This window comes from Haematobia irritans, chromosome 2 (genome assembly GCF_050003625.1).
Source record: "Haematobia irritans isolate KBUSLIRL chromosome 2, ASM5000362v1, whole genome shotgun sequence".
Lineage (NCBI taxonomy): Eukaryota > Metazoa > Arthropoda > Insecta > Diptera > Muscidae > Haematobia > Haematobia irritans.
Window position 1 is genome coordinate 152,819,750 of NC_134398.1, and position 24,342 is coordinate 152,844,091.

At 34.4% G+C, this 24,342-nt stretch overlaps 1 protein-coding gene across 1 annotated transcript; it reads left to right on the top strand.

The window, feature by feature from the left end:
* Positions 1-2,250: 2,250 nt before the first annotated feature.
* On the top strand, positions 2,251-12,981 carry LOC142224230 (uncharacterized). The gene is made up of 3 exons (XM_075294001.1): positions 2,251-2,437; positions 2,519-2,779; positions 12,744-12,981. The coding sequence occupies exons 1-3, from the start codon at positions 2,274-2,276 to the stop codon at positions 12,766-12,768; spliced, it is 450 nt and encodes a 149-aa protein (XP_075150116.1). The 5' UTR covers positions 2,251-2,273; the 3' UTR covers positions 12,769-12,981.
* The last annotated feature ends 11,361 nt before the right edge of the window (positions 12,982-24,342 follow it).

The following is a 24,342-nucleotide window of genomic DNA, read 5'->3' on the forward strand; positions in this document are numbered from 1 at the left end:
TGGGACGAACCTTTTTATATAGCACCCAACACATTTGACGGATGTGATATGGTATCGAAAATTTAGATCTACAAAGTGGTGCAGGGTATAATATAGTCGGCCCCGGCCCGACTTTAGACTTTCCTTACTTGTTTTTTTATTAAGTTATAGATAAAAAATCCTTACAGACTAATATGTACAAAGATAAAAATAACTACTGATTTAAGTGTAAAATAATATTTCTCTTCAGAACAACTCGTTGCTCAGACAGATTTATAATGGCATAGTATTTATTGAACAGAAGGCATAACCTTCGTAACGGATCGTTGTTTGCATAATCTGATCTATAATACGGAATTTTTAGCGGTCAAGTTTGTCAAAATTTTATTTCTATAGAAAATTTTTGTCAAAATTTTATGTATGTAGACAATTTTTTCAAAATTTTATTTCTGTAGGAAATTAAGTAAAATTTTATATCTATAGAAAATTTTGTAATAATTGATTTCTATAGAAAATTTTGTCATAGTTTTATTTCTATATAAAAATTTGTCAAAATTGTATTTCTATAGAAAATATTGTCAAAAGTTTGTTTCTAAAGAACATTTTTTCAAGGTTTTACATCTATAGAAAAATTTTTCAAAATTTTTATTTCTATAGAACATTTTGTCGAATTTTTATTCCTATAGAAAATTTTGTCAACATTTGATTTCTAAAGAAAATTTTGTCCAATTATATTTCTATAGAATTTGTGTTCAAAACTTTATTTATGTAGAAAATTTTATTTCTGTAGGAAATTTTGTTAAATTTTATTTCTATAGAACATTTTGTCAAAATTGATTTCTATAGAAAATTTTATCAAAGTTTTATTTCTACATAAAAATTTGTCAAAATTGTTTTTCTATAGAAAATATGTTCAAAAGTTTATTTCTAAAGAAATTTTTTTAAAAGTTTTATTTCTATAGAACATTTTGCCAAATTTTTATTCCTATAGAAAATTTTGCCAACATTTTACTTCTATAGAAAATTTTGTCAAAATATTATTTCTATAGAAAATTTAGTCAAAATTGATTTCTATAGAAAATTTTTTCAAAGTTTTATTTCTATAGAAAAATTTTATTTCTATAGAACATTTTGTCAAATTTTTATTCCTATAGAAAATTTTGTCAACATTCAGTTCTGTCTTTTGGAAATTTTCCTGATTTATTGCAACCCCACGATGAATACGAGTGGGAAGCGACCACCGGCCATTACGGCGGCGCACAAAAGTGTATATTTTGAACTATTTGGCAAGTAAACACAAGCTGCTCAAATTGGATTTGCTTCTCATTAGAGAAGCACAAATTCGGTAAGTGACAAGCGAAACAAATCCTAAAACGTTTTGGAAGTCCAATGGCTTTAGCCCAATCACATTTTTCAATATGTGTTACGTCTAAGTTTTTCACCACTGCAGCGTGGATTTCGATCAAATCTGGCCTTTACGGGCGTTTCTGGTATTGTTTTTGAACACTGTCACTATCACTAACATATAACGAGCAATTGTACGAGAAACATGAGACTTATTCACATCTAAATGCTGGAGGATTCTAACGATTGTCACTTGTGGTTTTCAAGCCAAATATAAAGCATTCACTCTTAATTTCCATTATAAATAACTTTGTTTGTGAAGGCAATGATGAAAAAATTGTTATCATCTGATAGCATGGCTCGGGCAACAAGTTATTTCAAGCTCACTTATATTATTTAGACCACTGTGATACCAATTTCTTTAATCATTGAATATTACCCGATTCCATGCTTAGTTCAATGTCAATAGGTTTAAGGTTTGGCAGCCCGATTTATTTTCAAGCTCTCTTAGACCATTCAGTCCATTGTGATATTCAATGTCAATCGACCCCTTTTCTATAGCGGAGTCCCAAGGGCGTTTCACATTACCATTAAAAAACTAAAAGAGGCTTTAAAACACTTAGAAATATTATCAGCATTATTGCGAGTGGGTAAATCACAGCAGAAAAACTTTTTGGTGTTCTGTCGAAAATTGGGTTGAACCCAGGATCCATAGTATGCATAGCGGATATGCTAACAATTGCACCACGATGGCTCCCACTATAGCCATTCTAAATTTATTCGACCAGTTTAGGAAAATATGGCTAGATTGATCAAAAGTATTTTTTTGTTTTGTGTATTGGCGATTTTTCCTTCAGTGTCACTTTATTTTTGAGTACATACTTCCTTTAAAAACTTTTGAGAAATGTCAATGTCATTAGCACAATAGTTTTAAATAAGCAAACAAGAATATGAATAAATGTAGAAATTCCGGGGACTGGTATTATACCGAATCCCATCCAAACCTGCCAAAAAGTACAACGCATGAAGCGCTAGAGGAAGGTCAAACAAAATTACCCAAATCAAAAGTAGTGGCCAAAAAGCAAATAACATTTCAATCATATGCCATTAATGAGTAAGTCAAGATAATAGTAAATAATTATAAAATAATTCAAATTTATTTTACAATTCATTTAATCTCAATTGTGGTTGCCAGTTCTCATCTTCATAAGGAAATACCAGATCTACGATCTCCAATTTGTCTGTCCACTTCATATACTCGAGATTATGCACCACCATATGATGCAGTAGTTTGTCAACCGAAAGATAAGATCGATAATGAACCGGATTTCCTATTTAACCGTATACCTCCTAGCGAATTTGCTATAGATCAAACTTCACAATTTAAATTCATGGATGAACAATTCATTAAACTTTCAGAACCGAGAATGAAAATTAACTTTATGCGTCAATTAAGGTAAGATCGGGTGAGACTTTCCAATCAAACAGAAAAACAGTTTTGGTACACCATTTGGATTGGAATACATTGCTCATTCATATGATTTAAAAACTTTGAGAATATTTGACCAATTCTGAAGACTTTATGGCTGATGCAATAGTGAGCCCCTACACTTTTGCACGAAATTCGTGTAACCCACTGAAAAGCAGATTTCGTAAATAAAAATCCATTTAGAAAATCACAATTATCGCAAGCTATCAAAGTGCAATGGTTAGCAAGCCCGCCTTTTATACAAAAGTAATGGGTGCAATCCTAGTTTCGATCGAACACCGAAAAGCTTTTCAGCGGCGGATTATCCCCTCTCAGTAATGCTGATGTAGCCGAGGCCGACTACAAATGACAAATATATATATAGTGAAACCTCTCAAAATTGGACACTCTAAAACCGGACATCTCCTAAACGTGGACAGTTGTCTGGGGACGTTTGCTAAATTAATACATTAAAATTAACCTCTCATAAGTGGACAAAATTATAACAACCGTGAGTGTACACCTTTCACCACCCAGCAAGAAAAGCGTGGCCAAAAAAGTAATGAAAATATTCTTTTTGGATCCGGAAGTGGTGCAAAATTGATGCAGAAGCGATGAATTTAACGTGGGCGGAAGTCCTCCATTTCAACAGCCGTTGCACTGAATTTGCATCACTTCTGTAAGTGTGATCCGAATTCAATGTTTTGCATGTAAATTAAAAAAATTCTATGATAGTTTGTCAAATAAATATTTTTTATAATTTTTTATAATTTCTAATGTATTCTAACGCTTGTCGGAAACGTTTGACCTCATATATTTTCAAAAGTTCACAAGTTTTTCAGATTGTATTTATTTATTTTTATTTTCATCATGTAATTTGCAGCCACTTAGCGGCCAATTTATATAAATTACAACGGACAAAATTTAAATGATTTGTACCATTTTAAAAAGTCTTCCTCTGTTTTTAACCTATTTGAAACAAAAAACGTTAAAAATACACCCTAGTGCATTAGCCCAACTTAAATTTTGAGTCTATAGATTTTGTAGGAGTCTATCAAATTCTGTCCAGATCGAGTGATATTTAAATGTACGTATTTGGGACAAACCATTATATATAAGTTAACGGCACATAGGTTATTAATACCAAAAGAAAAAGTACTTTGTTTGCATTTTGAAATGCAAATACAGTAGCTGCAAGTGCATTGACACAATAAAGGTTCACTAACTTGTAATTCGAACCCTTTTTTCATTTCTTTCCGAATTCAATTCCACATTGTCAGTAAAATTTGAATTAATAATAAAATCAAGTCGATAACCCAAATTCATAGGAAAATGCAAACAAAGCCATTTGCAATATTTCATTTTTTTGTATTAATACTGCAGAGTTCGATTTAACAAGAAATAAAGTAAAAAATGTAAAATTAATTAATAAGCATTTTGATTAATATTTGTAAGCCATAGTTTTAAGTAATGAACTGTAGCTAAGTACACTTCATTTTTATTCATCCAATAAATGAGTAGTCCGGCGCTCGACGCGTCGTCAACTAAAGTAAACAGTTTTTTATTTTTTTTTGGTTGGGAAATTGAAAGAGTCCAGGCGACTCTAAGAAATTATTTTTTTTCTATTCAAAGACCCAACCATCATAACTGGCGCCCGAGCGAATAAAAAAAGTGTCGCGAGTGAAAATCGTAGATCACCGCGTACAATCCCGTGAAAAAACTGTCGTGATAAATTTAAGTTGTAAAGGTCAGGCCCCCGAGTATCTTCGGAAAAAGGGTTGTGTAGAATCACAAGCCGCTTTACCCGCGACGAAAACGAAAGACTTGTGAAAGTGAAAATAAAACAAGTTGAACTTTGTCAAATATAATAAAGAAAAATAAAAATCCACATAGTGGAGAAAAAAAAAAATCAAACAATAAATGTGAAAAACAAAAAAAACTTTGTCAAAAGTAAATGGACATAAAACATTATAAAGAAAAACAAAAATCTACATAGTAGAGAGAAAATCACATAATAAAAGAAAAAAACTTAAACTTAAAAACATAAAGACTTAAAGACTTACATAGAGAAGAAAAATACAAACATAAATTAAAAAATTCACATAGTGGAGTAAATAACAATCAACAGCCATTGATAAGAAGGAACCAGTAAATCTAAAGTAGACGGAAAGTGGGTTTCCCAAAGGACAACCAAGAAGACGGAACGCTGGAAAAAGTCACCAAAGAAACGCTGGAAATGAAGCCATCAACAATACTATTGTAAGTCATTAAAATTTTTTAAGCACAAAAAAGAATAAGAAAAACAAAAATCTGTAAAAGAAAAAAAATCAGAAATTTAGCAATTAAAAGAAAAAGTAAAATCCATAGGATTGATATCAATTTAATTGTTTACTTTAAATAAACACAAAAAAGAATAAAGCAAATATAAAAAAATTAAAGGAAAAATACGAATCGATTAATTATCTGCTAATATTACAAAATAAAATCTAATTACCAATATAATAACATTGTATTCACTACCTATTGTCAAAAATATAATAAAAACAAAAGAGAACACAATCCATAGGATTTAAAAAAAATTGAATTGTATTTGATACTTACTATTTAAAACAAATTAATAATTAAATTTTTTTTCCCTTACCCTAATATATGAAAAACAAAGAAACATAAAAATCCATAGGATTTATTACCAATTTAATATAAAATACATTCACTTTATAAATGAACATGAACTATTTATAAAAGCTCTGTTGACAAATCTAAGTAACAAAAATCCGTCACTTACAAATTGTGAATAAAGTTTTGGTGATAAATTTAAACAAAGCACAAAAGTAAGCAAAAAGCTGCGTTTTAATACACTTATTTGGAAAATAATACTTAATTTTTGTTGTTGAGACTAAGAGACTAATTTACTCTTGTAAAATTTAATAAATTTTAATTCTAAAAAATGTCGAATCCTAATACCTTAGTACGACCTGCGGTTCTAAATGTCCCACCCTCGAACTCCGATCCTAACCCTCCTAATTTATCTCGTGGTGATACTCTCGGACAATTTAATTTAGGTGAACTTCGGACGGTTATTTCAGAAATAATTAATAGTCAGGTACCTAGAATGCTACAGGCATCACTGAATCCTAATGCTTTCCACGCAAATGCTGTGGACCAGACAATTGATGAACAGCACTTAGGAAATTTAGGGGATCTGGACAAAATACCAGACGTAGTTAAATGTCTTAGGGAATTCTCAGGCAAACCAGGAGAATTCAATTCCTGGAAGAAAAGCGTAGATAGAATTTTGAAAATTTATGAACGCTTTAAAGGTACACCGAAATATTATGGTATTCTTAACATTATTAGGAATAAGATAGTAGGAAACGCAGACATTGCCCTAGAATCCTATAACACACCTTTAGATTGGTCAGCAATCTCCAAATGCTTGACCTTACATTACGCGGACAAGAGAGACGTGTCGACACTTGAATACCAAATGACTGGACTAATTCAAGGAAACTCGACAGTACAAGAATTCTATCAAGCTGTGTACTCGCATCTGTCACTCATCCTAAACAAACTAGGCGGTCTTGACGTAGGAGGCGAAGCCCTCGACTTACTAACACAAACATACCGAGGTAAGGCACTCGATACCTTCATAAGAGGTCTTAATGGCGATCTACCAAGATTGCTTGGTATGAGAGAACCAGCCGATCTTCCTCAGGCACTCCACTTATGCCTCAAACTAGAAAATCAGAAATTTCGTACCAACCACGCACAAAATTTCAATAGCCAACCCACAAGGAGAAATTATCAATATCCACCAACCTCCTTGCCACCAAAAAATAATACACATAGAAACAAACAACCATTTTTCCCACAACTAGCCTACATCCCTCGCCCCCAAAACCCATTCACTGCGAAACCAAACAATAATGTGGTTGATCAAATTCCCAATATGCAACCAAGACAACCACCACAGCGTCCAACAGCACCAAAACCACCAGTGCCGATGGATGTCGACAGAAGCATTCGTTCCCAACAGGTGAACTACGCCAATAGGCCGACCCAACAACAGTTTTTAGGCAAACGACCAATGAATCCACCTTCTCAGCAAAATATTCAACCTTTTAAAGTGCAACGAAATTATCACATTGATACCGAACGTGAGGATAATGCCTACCATGACGACGTAATCGATGAGGAAGAGGCTTACTATCAAGCGGCAGCAGGATATTACGATACTGCCCCGGATCAAGACGATAATTTGGACGAAGAAGTTGACGAGGAATTAGACAGAGAACTATTCGATATTCATTTTTTAGGATGACGAGCTCTTCGCTCCCATATTTCGAATGTCGAACGAAGAGCGGTGAAATTCTTAAAATTCTTGTTGATACCGGTTCAAGTAAAAATTATATTCAGCCTAATCTTGTTAAAAAAGTAATCCCCAACAAGTTTCCTTTCTACGCGAAATCTGTAGCGGGAAATGTTCAAATAAATTCCCATACTTACATAAATCTTTTCGGTCAAAATGATAAACTTAAATTTTTCTTAATGCCCACTCTTAAATCATTTCACGGAATCTTAGGTAACGATAGTTTAAAAGCTTTAGACGCAGTCATCTACACTAGCAAAAATTGTATGATAATTAGGCAAAAAACTAAGATTAATCTTAGGCAATTATTGAGCCAAAGTGTGAACACAATTAAGCTGCAAGACGAACAAATCGGCAGTGATCAGCAAAGAGTCATGGAAGATTTGGTCATCAAATTTCCCAAACTTTTCTCGGAACCAGACGAGAAACTTACCTATACTACGAAAGTAGTAGGAGAAATTCGTACATCAACTGACTCCCCCGTGTACACTAAATTCTATCCCTATCCAGCCTCATTAAAACGTGAAGTTGAGAGCCAAGTTGAAAAATTGTTAAATGACGGAATCATACGCCCGTCACGATCACCATACAATTCTCCTGTATGGATTGTCGACAAAAAACCTGACTCCCAAGGAAACAAACAATTTCGAATGGTAATAGATTACAGGAAATTAAATTCTGTTACAATTTCAGACAGATATCCCATTCCGGAAATATCGGATGTTCTTGCAAAATTGGGAAATAGTAAATATTTCTCTGTTTTAGATCTTAAAAGCGGATTCCATCAAATCCCGCTCAAAAGTACGGATATCGAAAAGACAGCTTTTTCAATAAATAACGGAAAATACGAATTCACACGTCTACCATTCGGTCTGAAGAACGCGCCGTCGATCTTTCAGCGTGCACTTGACGATATCCTTCGTGATTTTATAGGCAGAACATGCTACGTCTACATCGATGACATAGTCATCTACAGTAAATCCGAAGAAGATCACATCAGGGATATCGAAAATGTTTTTAGGACCCTAGAAGACGCCAATATGAAAATTCAATTGGACAAGTGTCATTTTTTCAAACAAGAAGTTGAGTTTCTAGGATTCGTAATATCGCAGGCAGGTATTAAAACTAACCCAAAAAAAGTTGAAGCGATAGCAAACTTCCCACAGCCACGAACTCTTAAGGAACTTCGGTCTTTTCTAGGCCTTTCCGGCTATTATCGCCGCTTTATAAGGGACTATGCCAAGTTAGCGAAACCACTTACCTCCCTCCTAAGAGGAGAAGAAGGTCATGTGTCAAAACGGCAATCTTCCAAAGTCTCTGTAGAACTTAACGAGGAAGCAGTGGAAGCATTTAAAAAACTAAAAAATTCTTTAGTGTCAAGCGATTTATTGCTATCTTATCCGAACTATGAGGAACATTTTGAGCTAACAACCGACGCATCAGAGTTTGCTCTAGGTGCAGTTCTCTCACAAAAGGATAAACCAATCACTTTTATATCTCGGACGTTAAGCAAGGCCGAAGAGCATTATGCGGCAAATGAAAAAGAAATGCTCGCCATAATTTGGGCCCTTAACTCCCTTAGGAATTTTCTATATGGTGCAGCTAAGGTCAAAATTTTCACTGACCATCAACCTCTCACCTACGCTTTAAGTAATAAAAACAATAACAACAAGATGAAGCGATGGAAAGCTATCCTAGAGGAATACGACTATGAATTGTTCTACAAACCAGGGAAAAGTAATGTTGTAGCTGACGCCCTCTCGAGATTGCCAGCGCAATCGCCCATCAATTCAATGTCTGAAATGACACATAGTGATGACAGCTCATCACACAATCTCATTTATAGTGTCGAAGCTCCAATAAATGTCTTTAAAAATCAAATTATTTTCGATTCAAACCTAACAGCTCCATACAAATTCGAAATCGTGTTTCCGACTGTACACAGACACTCTATATCAGAAACAGAGTACAGCGCAAATCAAATAGTTTCAACCCTGAAAAAATATCTAAACCCATCAGTAATAAATGGCATTAAGGCTCCAGAAGCATTAATGGGAAAAATTCAAGAAATTTACCCACTTCACTTTGCGAAATATCGTATTAGATTCACGAATCTCCAAGTCGAAGATGTAAAAAACGAACAGCGACAAGAGGAAATAATTATTAGCACACATACGAGAGCCCACAGAAACAGCAAAGAGAACAGGGCACAAATTCTGGAAAGATTTTATTTTCCCAGCATGAACAAAAAAATTAATAACATAGTTAAACAATGTACAGTATGTAAAGAAAATAAGTATGATAGGCACCCGCCGAAACCTGAATTAAAGGAAACTCCAATACCGACATACCCCGGAGAAATTATCCATATTGACATTTACAGGACTGAGAAACAACTTGTCCTTACGGCCATAGATAAGTTCTCAAAATACGCCCAAGGTAAGCTGATTAAATCCAGAGCAATTGAGGACATTAAAGAGCCCTTAAGAAAACTCATTTTCTCGTACGGCGTCCCAAAAATGGTTGTATTTGACAACGAACCATCGCTAAACTCAGCAACGATAACCTTTATGTTACAAGACCAGTTAGGAATAAAAATTTATAGAGCCCCACCGTACGCCAGTACAGTGAATGGCCAGGTCGAACGTTTTCATTCTACCCTGACAGAAATCATGCGATGCTTGAAAAGTGAACGTACAAACAACACATTCATAGAACTACTGGACAGAGCGATTTACGAATATAACTACACAATTCATAGCACAACAGGTCAAAGGCCACTTGAAGTATTCTTTGGTCGAAGAGTTAGTACAGACCCCGAGACGTATGAAAAGGCTCGACAAGATAACATACAAAGACTAAAAGACAAACAAGCAATTGACCTAAAAAATCATAATAAAAATCGTGAACCAATTAAGCAATATAAAACAGGCGATGTCATTTATGTAAAAGTCAATAAGCGTTTAGGGACGAAATTGTCACCAAAATTCAAAAGAGAAGTTGTAAAAGAAAATAATTCCAATTCAGTTACCACAGAATCAGGAAGGGTTGTCCACAAGACCAATATAAAAACTTAACCTTACCCTACTCCATCCCTCCTTACCCTATCTTTTTCCCCTTACAGAATCCTCCTAATTCTCCATTCTACCTCCGCAAATGAACTGAAAATTATGAATCATACCCTATCCCACCTCGTAACTATCAACAACGGGCATGGAAAAATTCAGGACAGTTCAGTTAAGGTCCTTCATATCATTGAGTTCGACAGATATAAAAATTTTTTGGACGAAATAAGATCCCAGATAGAACACTCTATTCCCAAATCGAACCCATTCCTTTCATTACTTAACCATGAATTGTATCAAATTAACAACATCCTAGAATCCCTAGAACCTAAGGAGTACATTAGAAGTAAGAGAGCCATTAATATATTAGGAACCGCTTGGAAATACATCGCCGGATCTCCTGATCACGACGATCTTGAAGCTATAACGGAAATACTAAATAAATCTGTAATAAATAATAATAAACAAGTAATCATAAATGAAATGTTCTCTAAAAGATTGAATAAACTCACAAACATAACAAACCAGATTAATAATGCTATAAAAAAGTCTAGCGACTTTACAAATGAAATTGCAATCAGCGTGCAAATAAAACTACGTTTTGTAAAAGAAGAACTGATGAATATAAAATATGCCATACAATGGGCAAAGCAGAATATAATAAACTCAGTTCTTCTTAATAAAGAAGAAATAAAAGTAGTATTAAAAAACATAGCAGAAGACGAATTTTCATTTTCATCCACGGAGGAAGCGCTCGAATTTGCAGACATAAAAGTATTGTATAATCAAGGAAAAATTTTGTATGTAATTGTAATTCCATTGACCAGTAAAGAAACATATGAAATTTATGATATCAAAGCGGTTAAAAGAAATGGTAAAATTATAAATGTTAAATTTAATACGATCATGAAAAATAATCACAAAATATTCGGTTTACTAAAGAAATGCCCTGTAATAAACAACTTTACTATATGTAAAAATGAGCAAATCGTTGACATATCCAACGACACATGTATTTCACCACTTCTTAGTGGAACGAATTCATCTTGTCCAATTTCCTATGGTTACCACATACCTCAAGTAGAAATCATTTCCCCAGGTGTAATATTTCTTAATGATTTTACCGGCAGCATAAATAATAAAACCATTAATGGAACATATTTGATAAAGTTTCGTAATGTAACTCTAAAAATTAACAACAAATTATACAGGAATTTGGAAGCTCCCCATCTGGAAGTTTCACCCCCAGTAATGCAACAAGCACCTGTTGAAGATGAATTCGTTAGCTTACTATCATTGGAAATGCTCAATTACTTGCACATAAATAACACCAAAATTATAAATAAACTTAAGTCGGATTCTGTAGTCGTAAAATATACTGCTTTTTCTTCATTTACTCTGTTGCCTTTAATTTCGGTACTAGTCATATTTCTTGCAAGGAAAGGAAAGAAAATAGTTGTTCACTCAGTAGCCCCAAGTGTTGGCGCAATGCAGACAATTGCTCAGCCTAAATCACATGAGTCGAGACCCCACAAAATTGATGACTTACCTTATTTTTAACGATTGAGGACAATCGTTTTTAAAGGGGGAAGAGTTAACGGCACATAGGTTATTAATACCAAAAGAAAAAGAACTTTGTTTGCATTTTGAAATGCAAATACAGTAGCTGCAAGTGCATTGACACAATAAAGGTTCACTAACTTGTAATTCGAACCCTTTTTTCATTTCTTTCCGAATTCAATTCCACATTGTCAGTAAAATTTGAATTAATAATAAAATCAAGTCGATAACCCAAATTCATAGGAAAATGCAAACAAAGCCATTTGCAATATTTCATTTTTTTGTATTAATACTGCAGAGTTCGATTTAACAAGAAATAAAGTAAAAAATGTAAAATTAATTAATAAGCATTTTGATTAATATTTGTAAGCCATAGTTTTAAGTAATGAACTGTAGCTAAGTACACTTCATTTTTATTCATCCAATAAATGAGTAGTCCGGCGCTCGACGCGTCGTCAACTAAAGTAAAAAGTTTTTTATTTTTTTTGGTTGGGAAATTGAAAGAGTCCAGGCGACTCTAAGAAATTATTTTTTTTCTATTCAAAGACCCAACCATCATAACTTATATAGCCCCCAACACATTTGACGGATGTGATATGGTATCGAAAATTTAGATCTACAAAGTGGTGCAGGGTATAATATAGTCGGCCCCGCCCGACTTTAGACTTTCCTTATTTGTTTTTTTTTTTTAGATCAGTGCATTTTAATTCGGGCTTGAGAGGGTTAATTAAATGAACGCCAGTAGTTAAATTTGTGAACACATTTTCATGAAAAGAAGAACGTTCGTTGGTTAGTTTTTCCATTAGCAATTGTTCTTGGTTTTGTAAACATCCATTCACAATTTTGAAATGTCGGTTCTGCTTGATTTTAGCTCTATCTCTTCGGATTTTTATGCCAACCTACACATATTCTTAGTGATTTTCAATTAATTTTTTTATTTACTTTTTTTTTATTTCAGAAATGTCCATCATCCACTCGTATGAAAATGATAATAAGTAAAAAGAAAAGGATATCAAAAGACATGATAAAGGAAAAAACTGGAATTTGTAGTAGCACTGTCAAAATTTTTGTAATTTCAATTTTCTCCTATATAGCTAAACGGAAAGAAGCATTTATGACTCTTCCCACACAAACCAATCGGGAAATGTTTGACACATCGGATGATAAATAAAATAATAAAATAAAATTTTAGCCAATATTGTGTGCTTTATGTTACATTTTTTATGCTCAAGATGATGCACATATTACTGACCTACAAGACCTTACAAAATGTTGGGACCCACTGTAGTTTTTAATTTAATACAATCGGGTCTGCTTTAGTTATTTTCTTTTCGCCATTATTGATTAAATTTAATCAAATACAATAAATCGATATGCGGATCAGAGAACTGCAACCGGTGGCTTTTTTATACCCTCCACCATAGGATGGGGGTATATTAACTTTCATTTCGTCATTTCGTTTGTAGCACATCGAAATATTGCTCTATATATTCTGGGTCGTGTGTGAAATTCTGAGTCAATCTGAGCATGTCCGTCCATCCGTCCGTCTGTTGAAATCACCCTAACTTCCGAACGAAAGAAGCTATCGACTTGAAATTTGGCATAAGTAGTTGTTATCGATGTAGGTCGGATGGTATTGCAAATGGGCCATATCGGTCCACTTTTACATATAGCACTCATATAAACGGACCCCCAAATTTGGCTTGCTAATCCTCTAAGAGAAGTAAATTTCATCCGATTCGGCTGAAATTTGGTACATGGTGTTAGTATATGGTCTCTAACAAACATGCAAGAATTGGTCCACATCGGTCCATAATTATATAGCCCCCATATAAACCGATCCCCCGATTTGGCTTGCGGAGCCTCTAAGAGAAGCAAATTTCATCCGATCCGGCTGAAATTTGGTACATGGTGTTAGTATATGGTTTCTAATGACTATACAAAAATTTGTTGAAATCGGTCCATAATTATATATAGCCCCATATAAACCGTTCACCAGATTTGACCTCCGGAGCCTCTTGGAAGACCAAAATTCATCTGATTCAGTTGAAATTTGATACGTGGTGTTAATATATGGCCTCAAACACCCATGCAAAAATTGGTCGAAATCGGTTCATAATTATATATAGCCCCCATATAAACCGATCTCCAGGTTTGACCTCCGGAGCCCCTTGGAAGAGCAAAATTCATCCGATTCGGTTGAACTTTGGTACGTGATGTTAGTATATGGTATCCAACAACCGTGCATGAATTGGTTCATATCAGTCCATAATTATATATGGCCCCCATATAAACCTAACCCCAGATTTGACCTCCGGTGCCTTTTGGAGAAGGAAAATTCATCCGATCTGGTTGAAATTTTGTACGTGGTAGTAGTATATGATATTTAACAACCATGCCAAAAGTGGTCCATATCAGTCCATAATCATATATAGCCCCCATATAAACCGATCCCGAGATTTGGTTTTGGAGCCTCTTGGAGGAGCAAATTTCATCCGAGTCAGTTGAAATTTGGTACATTGTGCTAGTATATGGCCGTTGACAACCATGCTAAACTAAGTCTATATCGGTTTATAGTTGTATATAGCCCTCAGATAAATCGATCCCCAATCACACAAAAACTGGTCCATATCAAGTTCATAGTTGTATATAGCCCCCATATAAGCAAAAGTCCATATCGATTCGTAATTATTTGTATACTTACCTTTTTTGTCTAATATATACCATGTATGGACTAACTCACAATTTAGAAAACGATTTAAGATACCACAACCCAAGTAATTCGATTGTGGATGACAGTATTTCGTAGAAGTCTCTACGCAATCCATGGTGGAGGGTACATAAGATTCGGCCTGGCCGAACTTACGGCCGTATATACTTGTTTTCTTTTCGCCATTATTGTTTGAATTTAATAAAATACAATAAATCGATATGCGGATGTTGTGTATATTAGAATGTTACCCTAAAGCGACATCTGTGATAGCTTTTAACAATTGAAGGTGCAAAGCTCATTATTATATTAAAATTTTATTCTAATTTTTGTCAACAGATGTCGCTAGCATTGACCTGTTGCTAACTAGGCAGTATAATAACAACAGATATTGCGAAATATAAAAAGTCAATCAATTTTGAAAATTTTTAAAATGTGATAATTCGAAATTGAAAATCACATAATGTTATTTTGAAAAAATGTTATATCCATTGTCAGACGATAAACCATCAAACCAGTCCATCCTAGCCATCTACACAGAAAAAACGTACATTGTTAAACTGATGGTAAATTTAATTTATTTTTTTTTTTCTAATTTCTAAGAAACTCCCCCGGCCTTTCTTTCTTTTTATATCCTTCACCACTACTATGGTACAGGGTATAATAAGTTTATGCATTTGTATGTAACGCCAAGAAGGAAAAGTCTGAGAACCATCGTTTTGTATACCGATCGGCTTAGAATTAAATTCTGAGTCGATTTAGCGGTGTCCGTCAGTCTGTCTGTATATGTAATTTTGTGTGAAAAGTACAGTCGTATCGTTCTCAAATTTGGCACAGAGTTTTACTTTGGCTCAAAGACAATCGCTATTGATTTTGATATAGCTGCCATATATATTTATCACCGATGTGATCATAATTGACTTATTTATCAAAGTATTTTCTTAAAATTTCGCACAGCCAAATGTTTTGGGGCTTTCGTAAAATATGCAAAATATCAGCCAAATCGGTTTAGATTTAGATATAGCTTCCATATACATCTTTCGTCCGATTTGCACTTGTATGGCCTCAAAAGCCAGAGTTTTGCACTGCTTTCCTTCAAATTTTGCACAAGGAGTACATGTAATAGTATCGTTAAGTGTGCCAAATTTGGTTCATATCGGCTCAGATTTATATATAGCCAGCGTTTTGCCCTGATTTGCATGTCAAATTTGGTCAAAATCGGTTCAGATTTAGATATAGCTCCCATATATATGTACGCCAGAGTTGGGGAAATATGGTAGAATGTTTCATATTCTAGACCCATTTTCAATGGGATTTTCATCCAATTGACTAGATAATTTCTACAGAGAATATATTTAATATGCTATTTAAGTTTGCCAAGATTGATCTAATTTGGTTCAGATTTAGAAAAAGCCTCCACATATTTGTTCTTCCGGTTTATGCAAATATGACCAAACTACCCACATTTTACACAAAATTCTCTGACGATTTCCCCATATCGTAGTCATATCCCGCACACTGTAAAACCAGACCTTTCACACAACGGTTGAGTTTTAAATAGGGCTCCGACTTGTGGAAATATTGCCCGACTTGGCCATATAATATATCACAATCCCCAATTGTTCCAATATCTTGGCGAGATCTAACCAATATCCTTGTAAAATAGCCACTGCCAAGTAGCAAAAATTGTAAATATTACTCAAATTGTCCTATATCTCCAATACACATGTATCGCCCGATAAATCATAAATGCTCTTTTGTACAATTGCATTAAAATTGCTCAGCTTTATATTTCCCATATTTGTTTACTAATATTGTGTTGTACCCCAGGGCGCTAGCCAATTTAAATATTAATGCTAAAGATTTTGTAGAAGTACAAAAATGATCTCCAAATCGGTTAAGATATAAATATTTATATATGGAAGTATACACGCAAAAAAATAATTCTTTCCTCCCAAACGAAATTTTAGACAAACAAAGTTCGTTTCTCATTTGCTTTTCGTTGAAACGAAGTGTATTTGGAAGAAAAGTATATACTTTTTGTGATAAACGTTTATTCTTTTCCAGGATGTAATAACAATTTCATAAAGACTAACTCAAAAAAATTTTTTTCTGGCTAATTGCATTTTCCCTCACATCTTTCTCACTTCCACGAAGTTTTTTATTTCTTAGCACCTTTTTCTGTAATACAAGCAATGTAGAAGAAATTATACGATTTTATAAATTTTAATTTTTTTTTACCTTTCGCCTGGTCGGAGAATCGAACCGAGGACCATGCAATTTGTAAGCCAACACACTATCCACTGAGCTATGTAGCCGTTATAGTCATCAATAGACAATTACCCATATAAGTTATATTTATATAGCATAGCTTGCTATATAAATATAACTTATATGTTATATGGGCACCGTGGTGCAGTGGTTGCTACGTCCGACTTGCATGCCAAGGGTCGTGGGTTCGATCCCTGCTTCGACCAAAGTTTTTTTTTTTTTTACATATATTCCAGAGATGGTCGAAAGATTCCGAAAAAATATTCAACATTACATTCTACTATATTAAATTTTACTATGAACTTTAAAATGTGTCTTATTAAAGACCTAAAGTCAGAAAAGAACAGTGTTTGAGATAAACGAAATGGATTGTGTTTTTGGTTCAAAAATAACTTTTTTTATTGAAAAAATAAAAATTTTGTACCAAATAAATTTTTTTGGTGATAAAAGTGTATACTTTTCGAAGCAATTCAAAAAACTCTAACAAAAGAAAAACGTTTTCGGTACACGTTTTCCAAACGTTTTTTTTTCTTTGCGTGTAGATCTTCATAATAACTCCCAACAAATTTGAAAGATGGTAACACAAATTTTGGTCTACAAAGTGGTGATGGGTATAATATAGTCGGCCCAGCCCGACTTTAGACTTTGCTTGCTTGTTTATTATGTCTCAAACATTTTATGTACTAATCGCGGGTATGAATTTCAATGACAGTACAAATAAGTTCAATGCTAACTAAAGCAGAATATTTTTTTTCGAACACATCTCAAAAATAGTATGAATGAACTAGCTAGTGATTACTATGATAATCCCCTAGACCATAGGATGGGGGTTTGTTTGTAATATATCAAAATATTTGTCTCAGTCTCAGTCCGTCTGTTGAAATCACGCTAACTTCCGAACGAAACAAGCCATCGATTTTAAACTTGGAACAAGTAGGTTTGATGGTATTTCAAATGGGCCATATCGGACCATGTTTACGCATGTACCCATATAAACCCACTCCCAGATTTGGCTCCCGGTGCCTCTTAGAGGAGAAAATTTCATCCGATCCGGTTGATATTTTGTACGTGGTATTAGAAAGTGGTCTCTAACAATAATTGCAAAATTCGTCCATAGTGGTTCATAATTATATATAGTCGCATAAAAACCGATCACCAGATTTGGTTTGCGGAGCGTCTAGGAGCAGCATATTTCATCCCATCCGGTTGAAATTTGGTGCGAGGTGATAGCATGTGCCCTCTAACAACCATACACAAATTGGTCCATATCGGTTTATAATTATATATAGCCCCATATCCCCAAAGTTTTCTTCTTGAGCCTCCTGGATATGTAACTTTTATCCGATCAGGCTTAAATTTTGTATATGATATCAGTTAATGCTTTCTACTAAACCCGCAAAAATTATATAAACCAGTCCCCAGATTTGATTTCCGGAGATTCTTGGAGGTTCAAATTTAATTCGATCCAGCGAGAATTACCGGTTGAATTGGTTCATATTAGTTTATAAAGAGATCAATAATTTAATTGGCTTATATAAATATTTAGTCTGCCTTTTTTGTCTAATATACACACAGAAAACAAATTTGTTGGGACAACTAATTCTTTTGCCAACCGATATATTTGGTCCCAGCTACTATCAAGAAATAACTGATACAATGTGTTACTACAACCAACTGTTGTGTGACATAATTGGAAACACATTTGTTTGGATAACTAATATATGAGTAGATGAACCATATATTGGCAATCACAACCAATTCGATTTGTTATGTGCTTAGAACAATCAACTGTTGTCTATGCTGATAATATGTTGAATTATCGAGACAACCAATATTTTGCTATCAGCACTATTTGTTTAGCACGAAAACCGTGCAAAATTTCGAAGACAATGTTAAGAAGTTTTAAGATACCTTGTTACCACAACCCATATAATTCGATTTTAGAAATTTCTACACAATACATGGTGAAGGGTATATAAGATTCGACCTGGCCGAAGTAGCAATTCCATAAATGGTAGTACAAATCTTAATATTCCATTGTAGAAATCTAAAAAAAAAATGCTTTACACTTAGTTCAATTTTCGCACAAGAACATTTCTCCATAAAACACTATACTTTTCTTTCTGTGTATGGTAGGCACTTTCCAGCGGACATTAGTAATTGCAAATTGAAATGAGCTTTTGTACCATTCAAAGCTATGAAGAGTTTATGGAAGAAATTACATGCAATTGAGCAGACGTAAGTGAAAATTTGTATGATGGCCGAATGTCCCTTTGGGATTTTAGTTAGTAATGAAAAATACTGCCTAACCTCAAATAGTGACGAATTCATGTGAACTTTAATACCAGCCCATGGTAAAACGGGCATGTTTCTGAAGATGGGTTTAGCATTAGTACTCAAATGTTGGTGGACAGTGGCATACGAAAATAAAGTGAAAGAGAACACCATTGCCAATTTATTAGTGTCGATTGGAATATTTGAAAAAGAATAACTTTCATTTAAGGTCGATTACTGACGAAAACAATTTTATTCTATTTGCAAATAAAAGTGATTATTTTCTTTAAACAAAGTTTCTTTACACGCGCTTCGTGTGTACATTACACAATGATCTATAAATATTTCTGCTTGTATGTATGCGTTACTAGTGTGCTTATGAACATAACGATATTTGTTTATTGATGAGTGTAGAGCACCAATACACGAATGGTTCGTGGTTCGACTCTCCGAAACAAATTTTTAAATAATTTATAAACTCTGATATTTCCTTTGAAATCCATTCCATTAAAGGACAAAATGAATTGAGTTTGCACCTGTTCGACATCTGAGTCACATTTACTTGATTTGTTTACACTGGACTATAATTAAAATTTGTGACAGATTTATTGTAGACACCAAGTCCACATGAAGTATTTTACACGTATTTTTATACCCTAAACCACATATTGGTCACGGTATAATAACTTTGATCTACCAAAAGTATGTGCCTGCCAGAAATATTGACTTTATACCTATCAAGTCAGAAGTACCTCCCGAGATTATCTAGACCTTCGTGTCCATCCGTCCATCTGTCCATGTATTTGTTGTTTCTAGGATTTCATGAAATTTGGTATATGACGTTTTTCTGGCGCAAGGACGAACGCTATTGAATTTGCAAAAAACAAATCGGATCAAATTAACAAATAGCCCCTATACATATCTACGCCCAATATTTATGGTCGTATTTTGCTTATTTACTAATAGATTATCATCAAGGAAAATTTCATCGAAATCGGTTCAGATTTAGATATAGCTCCCATATATAAAGGGTGATTTGTTAAGAGCTTGATAACTTTTTTTTAAAAAAAAACGCATAAAATTTGCAAAATCTCATCGGTTCTTTATTTGAAACGTTAGATTGGTCCATGACATTTACTTTTTGAAGATAATTTCATTTAAATGTTGACCGCGGCTGCGTCTTAGGTGGTCCATTCGGAAAGTCCAATTTTGGGCAACTTTTTCGAGCATTTCGGCCGGAATAGCCCGAATTTCTTCGGAAATGTTGTCTTCCAAAGCTGGAATAGTTGCTGGCTTATTTCTGTAGACTTTAGACTTGACGTAGCCCCACAAAAAATAGTCTAAAGGCGTCAAATCGCATGATCTTGGTGGCCAACTTACCGGTCCATTTCTTGAGATGAATTGTTCTCCGAAGTTTTCCCTCAAAATGGCAATAGAATCGCGAGCTGTGTGGCATGTAGCGCCATCTTGTTGAAACCACATGTCAACCAAGTTCAGTTCTTCCATTTTTGGCAACAAAAAGTTTGTTAGCATCGAACGATAGCGATCGCCATTCACCGTAACGTTGCGTCCAACAGCATCTTTGAAAAAATACGGTCCAATGATTCCACCAGCGTACAAACCACACCAAACAGTGCATTTTTCGGGATGCATGGGCAGTTCTTGAACGGCTTCTGGTTGCTCTTCACTCCAAATGCGGCAATTTTGCTTATTTACGTAGCCATTCAACCAGAAATGAGCCTCATCGCTGAACAAAATTTGTCGATAAAAAAGCGGATTTTCTGCCAACTTTTCTAGGGCCCATTCACTGAAAATTCGACGTTGTGGCTCGTTAGTAAGTCTATTCATGATGAAATGTCAAAGCATACTGAGCATCTTTCTCTTTGACACCATGTCTGAAATCCCACGTGATCTGTCAAATACTAATGCATGAAAATCCTAACCTCAAAAGAATCACCCTTTATGTATCACCGATTTTCCCCAATGTGGCTATAAAACTGCTACTATATTACTATATGTGTTGAGCAGGGCTGTAGAGTCGGAGTCTTGGAGTCGGATTCTGAAGATTTTGCTGGAGTCGGAGCAGGAGTCGTATAAATTTTGCTCGACTTCGACTCCGGCGAAGCAAAATTTGAAAAACACTTCACATCTTGGTAACTAAAGAAATATTTCGACAAATTAGATTCGTTTGGGATTTTAATTGAACCACGAAAAACTAAGTACTGGATTTCAGGCTAATCGAAGTGTATTTATATGGGTGAAATTTCACGGTGAAATAAAAAGTAGGTTTTACTAGAATATTAAACTATCGATTTTTAACCCTTGATAAACGTACAATTTTAAGGCAATATAGCAGTTGAGCCCAACGTTCTGAATTTTTGGCGGGCATGTCGAGTTCGAAGATGGGTCATACCGGACAATTTTGTGATATATCACTTACATATAAACCCATCTCAGATTTGTTTTAAGAAATTTTACCCAGTCTAAAATTTTCATAAGATTTATCAGAAATTTTGAGTTATTTGAGATCCTTAAATAAATGCGGAAATTTCCCGTCGGCCCAGATTTTGTATATGGAGATAATTATTTGAGAAATCTCCATATATAGCCGATGTCCTTGGAAGCTGTAATTTTAAATTAAACCTCTGCCAACGTGCCATCTGAAGCGGACTTCTGGGAGAAAGTTTGTTTCATCAATGTCACTCGAAATTTTTTACATTAACCCTCTAATGCCCCAATTTTTTTGCCAGCTGAATACATTTTCAATGTTAACGACACAAAAGCAAGAGAACTAAGCAAGAACAATTTATACGGTAAAATTCAGCATATGCTGCAAAGGCTCTTAAATAGTTTCAAATAAGTTTTCTTCTTATTTTGCCCATTTTTGTTGTCTTAAGGTGTGTTTTACTAAAAGCTTTCTTATTAAATGAAGCATTAGAAGGTTAAATTAATGGCCTCTAATGTCCATAACTGATAGACCATTTATAAATCGATGTTTCACCATTTTACTTCTATAGAAACAATATTCCTAACTGTCCAGCTATTCTTCTCTTCTGTTGTATGGTAGTGGTTATTTAAAATTCCGCCCGTCCTAATTTATGACAGTTTATGTTTGTTTTATATATCTGACACACTACATTTTATAACAACTAAACTTTCTATCTGATTAGTCCATCCTCCACCATAGGATGGGGTATATTAACTTTGTCATTCCGTTTGTAACACATCGAAATATTGCTCTAAGACCCCATAAAGTATATATATTCTGGGTCGTGGTGAAATTCTAAGTCGATCTAAGCATGTCCGTCCGTCCGCACGTCTGTTGAAATTACGCTAACTTCCGAACAAAACAAACTATTGACTTGAAACTTGGCACAAGTAGTTGTTATTGATGTAGGTCGGATGGACCATATCGGTCCACTTTTACGTATAGCCCCATATAAACGGACCCCCAAATTTGGTTTGCGAATCCTCTAAAAGAAGCAAATTTCATCCGATCCGGCTGAAATTTGGTACATGGTGTTAGTATATGGTTCTAACAACCACGCAAAAATTGGTCCACATCGGTCCTTAATTACATATAGCCCCCATATAAACCGATCCCCCGATTTGGTTTGTGGAGCCTCTAAGAGAAGCAAATTTGATCCGATCCGGCTGAAATTTGGTACATGGTGTTAGTATATGGTCTCTAACAACCATTTTGTCCACATCGATTCATAATTATATATAGCCCCCATATAAACCGACCACCAGATTTGACCTCTGGTGCCTTTGGAAGACCAAAATTCATCTGATTCAGTTGAAATTTGGTACGTGGTATTAATATATGGCCTCACACACTCATGCAAAAATTGGTCGGAATCGGTCCATAATTATATACAGGCCCGATATAAACCGATCCCCAGATTTGAACTCCGGAGCCCCTTGGAAGAGCAAAATTCATCCGATTCCGTTAACAACCTGTCTAACTAAGTCCATATCGGTCTATAGTTATATATAGCCCTCAGATAAATCGATCCCCAATCACACAAAAATTGGTCCATATCAAGTTCATAAGAAAGTCCATATCGATTCATAATTATTTGTAGACTTACCTATACATAACTTTTCTGTCTAATATATACCACATATGGACTAACTCACAATTTAGAAAACGATGTTAAGAAGTTTTAAGATACCACAACCCAAGTAATTCGATTGTGAATGACAGTATTTCGTAGAAGTTTCTACGCAATCCATGGTGAAAGGTACATAAGATTCGGCCTGGCCGAACTGACGGCCGTACACGCAAAAAAATAATTCTTTCCTCCCAAACGAAATTTTAGACAAACAAAGTTCGTTTCTCATTTGCTCTTCCTTGAAAGGAAGTGTATTTGGAAGAAAAGTATATACTTTTTGTGATAAACGTTTATTCTTTTCCAGGATGTAAAAACAATTTCATAAAGACTAACTCAAAAAATTTTTTTTCTGGCTAATTGCATTTTCCCTCACATCTTTCTCACTTCCACGAAGTTTTTTAGTTCTTAGCACCTTTTTCTGTAACACATTTTAAAATTTTTTTTACCTTTCGCCTGGACGGAGAATTGAACCACGGACCATGTAATTTGTAAGCCAACACACTATCCACTGAGCCATGTAGCTGTTATTGTCATCAATAGACAATTACCCATATAAGTTATATTTATATAGCATAGCTTGCGGCGCCCACGAGCCGATTAAACAAAGTTTATTTAACAGAAAAATACATTTAGTTGGGCACCGTGGAGTAGTGGTTGCTACATCCGACATGCATGCCAAGGGTCGTGGGTTCGATCCCTGCTTCGACCAAAGTTTTTTTTACATATATTCCAGACATTGTCGTAAAATTCCGAAAAAAATGTTCAACATTACATTCTACTATATTAAATTTTTACTATGAACTGTAAAATGTGTCTTATTAAAGACCTAAAGTCAGAAAAGAACAGTGTTTGATATAAACGAAATGGACTGTGTTGTTGGTTCAATAACAACTTTTTTTATTGAAAACATAAAAATTTTGTAACAAACGAATTTTTTTGGTGATAAAAGTGTATACTTTTCGAAGCAATTCAAAAAACTCTAACAAAAGAAAAACGTTTTCGGTACACGTTTTCCAAACGTTTTTTTTTCTTTGCGTGTATATACTTGTTCTTTTTTATATGGATTTATTTTTTATAAAATGCCTATATAGACCAATACCAGGATTTTACTTCATAAAATTCTTGAAGCCTAATTATTTTTTGAAATTTTGTGTTTTTATAAATTCATATTCTGGAGATTGTTG